Source organism: Bison bison, unplaced genomic scaffold, assembly GCF_000754665.1.
Source record: "Bison bison bison isolate TAMUID 2011002044 unplaced genomic scaffold, Bison_UMD1.0 scf7180017851021, whole genome shotgun sequence".
Taxonomy (NCBI): domain Eukaryota; kingdom Metazoa; phylum Chordata; class Mammalia; order Artiodactyla; family Bovidae; genus Bison; species Bison bison.
The window spans coordinates 10648-11960 of NW_011481594.1; the positions used below are offsets into that span (position 1 = coordinate 10648).

The 1313-nt window shown below is 51.8% G+C and overlaps 1 protein-coding gene across 1 annotated transcript; it reads left to right on the forward strand.

The window, feature by feature from the left end:
* Positions 1–43: 43 nt before the first annotated feature.
* Positions 44–1151, forward strand: LOC104995836 (ubiquitin carboxyl-terminal hydrolase 11-like; the record flags this gene model as incomplete). Its single annotated transcript, XM_010849875.1, has 3 exons — positions 44–441; positions 584–667; positions 786–1151. Coding segments are annotated over 3 exons (581 nt in total), but the record flags the coding sequence as incomplete, so codon positions are not given.
* Between the last annotated feature and the right edge of the window lie 162 nt (positions 1152–1313).

Below are 1313 nucleotides of genomic sequence, written 5' to 3' on the forward strand. Positions count from 1 at the left end.
ACACCCAGTGAGAGTTAACTCCCACCCAGTCTCCTTCCCCAAGTAACCGCTAGCCCTGACAGTGAACAACACAGTCTCCAGGTGGCCCTCACTATAACTCTGTCTCTGGACTTTACCAGTGGCCTTAACCTTTACTCCCATGCGCACCCTGCCTGCAAACCATGGTTTTCCCCAGCCCCTGGCATCCCTCACCACTCAGCACTACACTGTCAACAGGAGGTTGCTCAGGAAGCCTGGCAAAACCACAAACGGCGGAATGATTCTGTGATCGTGGACACTTTCCATGGCCTCTTCAAATCCACACTGGTGTGCCCTGATTGTGGCAATGTGTCTGTGACCTTCGACCCCTTCTGCTACCTCAGTGTCCCACTGCCTGTGAGCCATAAGAGGGTCATGGAGGTCTTCTTTGTCTCCATGGACCCCCGCCGCAAGCCGGAGCAGGTATGAGGGGAACGAGGACAGGGGTGTAATGAGGGACCTGCACTCATAGAGTTGGTTTGATTACTCAGCCATACCTCAGGGTTTCCTGCACTAACTCACCACACATCCTTCTGCTCTTCTGTGGTTACCATTTCTCCCTCAGCACCGGCTCGTGGTCCCCAAGAAAGGCAAGATCTCGGATCTGTGTGTGGCTCTGGCCAAACACACTGGCATCTCGCCAGAAAGGGTGAGGCTCTGCAGATGGAAGGAAGGTGGGATACAGGGGCAAGGAAACCAAGGGAGGCAGAAAGGCCTGTGGGAGATCTTGCAGACTGATCGGTCCCCTCTCTGTAACCCATTCCCAGATGATGGTGGCTGATGTCTTCAGTCACCGCTTCTACAAGATCTACCAGCTGGAGGAGTCCCTGAGCAGCATCTTGGACCGAGATGATATCTTCATGTGAGTAAGAAGACCAGGGGAGATGGGGTTTCTTAGGAACCTCCTTTGTTAACCACCTTCCCTCTCCCTTCCTCAGCCTGCTCAGGGTTTCAGCCATGTACCTTAGCAAGGCAGGCTGCTAGGGGCTGTCAGTGAGTGGGGTGAAATCCTTATGCAGGGTGTCCTTGGGTGTTTTCTTCCTTATTATGTGAGGGAGGCTCCTGTTTATTTTATTCAGCACTTAACTAGTACCTCATATGTACCAGATGCTGATCTGCACTCCTTACTCACTTTGCGGGCCACAAAACCCAAATGATTTTTAAGATAGGGAATGTTAAGCTGCTTTCTGAACATAAAAGCATTCAGAACAAGTTTGGGACTTCCCTGGCAGTTAGGACTTTGTGCTTCCACTTTAGGGAGCATGGGTTCTATCCCTGATTGGGAACTAAGGTCC